Here is a 1,188-nt window from a genome sequence, read left to right on the forward strand (position 1 = left end):
ATATTATTGTATGTGATATTACAACACTTTATAATATATATATATATATATATATACAGATATATATATATATATATTATGTAGTTATCCTACACTATTATAATATTATATTAGACATAATATAATAATAATAATTATAATAAAAGATTAAAATAAATAATAAAATAATAATATTGTAATATTATAACTCATTTGTTATCTGTGGGTTTGCACTGCCTCTATGATTGAAAACTGAAGAAAAATCTCTAGGCTTCTCTGCATGCACATCTTTTTCTTCTTTTATTTCTAATTTTATTGCTGCTGTTGCTTCATTTGCTGCTTCGTTTGCTGCTCCTTTTGCTGCTTCTTTTGCTGCTTCTTTTGCTGCTCGTTTTGCTGCTTCATTTGCTGCTTCTTTTGCTGCTTCATTTGCTGCTTCTTTTGCTGCTTCATCTGCTGCTTCTTTTGCTGCTTCTTTTGCTGCTTCTTTTTTGTTTGTGATGTCTCTGTCAAGATGCTGTTCATCTAAAGCAGAAAATATATCTCCATCGGGGCTCTCCTCCTGCTGCTGCTGCTGTTGCTGCTGCTGCTTCTGTTGGTCGGTGTGCTGCTGTTGCTGCAGCTGCTGCTGTTGCAAGTCTTCCTGCTGCTGCAGCTGCTTGTCTTCCTGCTGCTGCAGCTGCTTGTCTTCCTGCTGCTGTTGCACGTCTCCCCGCTGCTCTTTCTGCTGCTTATCTTGCTGCTGCTGCTCTTGCTGCTGCTGCTGCTCTTGCTGCTGCTGCTGCTCTTGCTGCTGCTGCTGCACTGCATCTGATGAAGGCGTTGGGGTGTATATGGAATTTAAAAGATTTGTAAGTCGATATCCTGCAACAGCAATTTGTTCTCTTGCTGTCTCTCGCACAGTTTTAATATATTCATCTGAAGGTATGTAAGGCAAAGACGATTTAGAGAACGTTCGCCAATCAAACTCTGAAAAAAATAATTAAAATAAACAAAACAAAACAAAAAAATAAATATAAATACTTTTTAAATTAATAAAATCGCAACAAATATGAAATAAAGCAAAGAAAAAGATATTTTTATAAAGTCGGGTTAGAGGTAATAATTATAATTATAATTAATTATCATAATAAATAATTAATTATAATTATAATTATAATTATAATTATAATTATAATATAATATAATTATAATTATAATAATATTATT

The 1,188-nt window shown here is 32.9% G+C and overlaps 1 protein-coding gene across 1 annotated transcript; it reads right to left on the reverse strand.

Annotated features, from left to right (window-relative positions):
• Window positions 1-181: 181 nt before the first annotated feature.
• EAH_00068300 (hypothetical protein, conserved) lies at window positions 182-948 on the reverse strand (the record flags this gene model as incomplete). Its single annotated transcript, XM_013392283.1, has 1 exon — window positions 182-948. A coding segment is annotated over one exon (767 nt), but the record flags the coding sequence as incomplete, so codon positions are not given.
• Window positions 949-1,188: the final 240 nt, after the last annotated feature.

This window comes from Eimeria acervulina, genomic scaffold (assembly GCF_000499425.1).
Source record: "Eimeria acervulina Houghton genomic scaffold, Eah_scaff3211, whole genome shotgun sequence".
Lineage (NCBI taxonomy): Eukaryota > Apicomplexa > Conoidasida > Eucoccidiorida > Eimeriidae > Eimeria > Eimeria acervulina.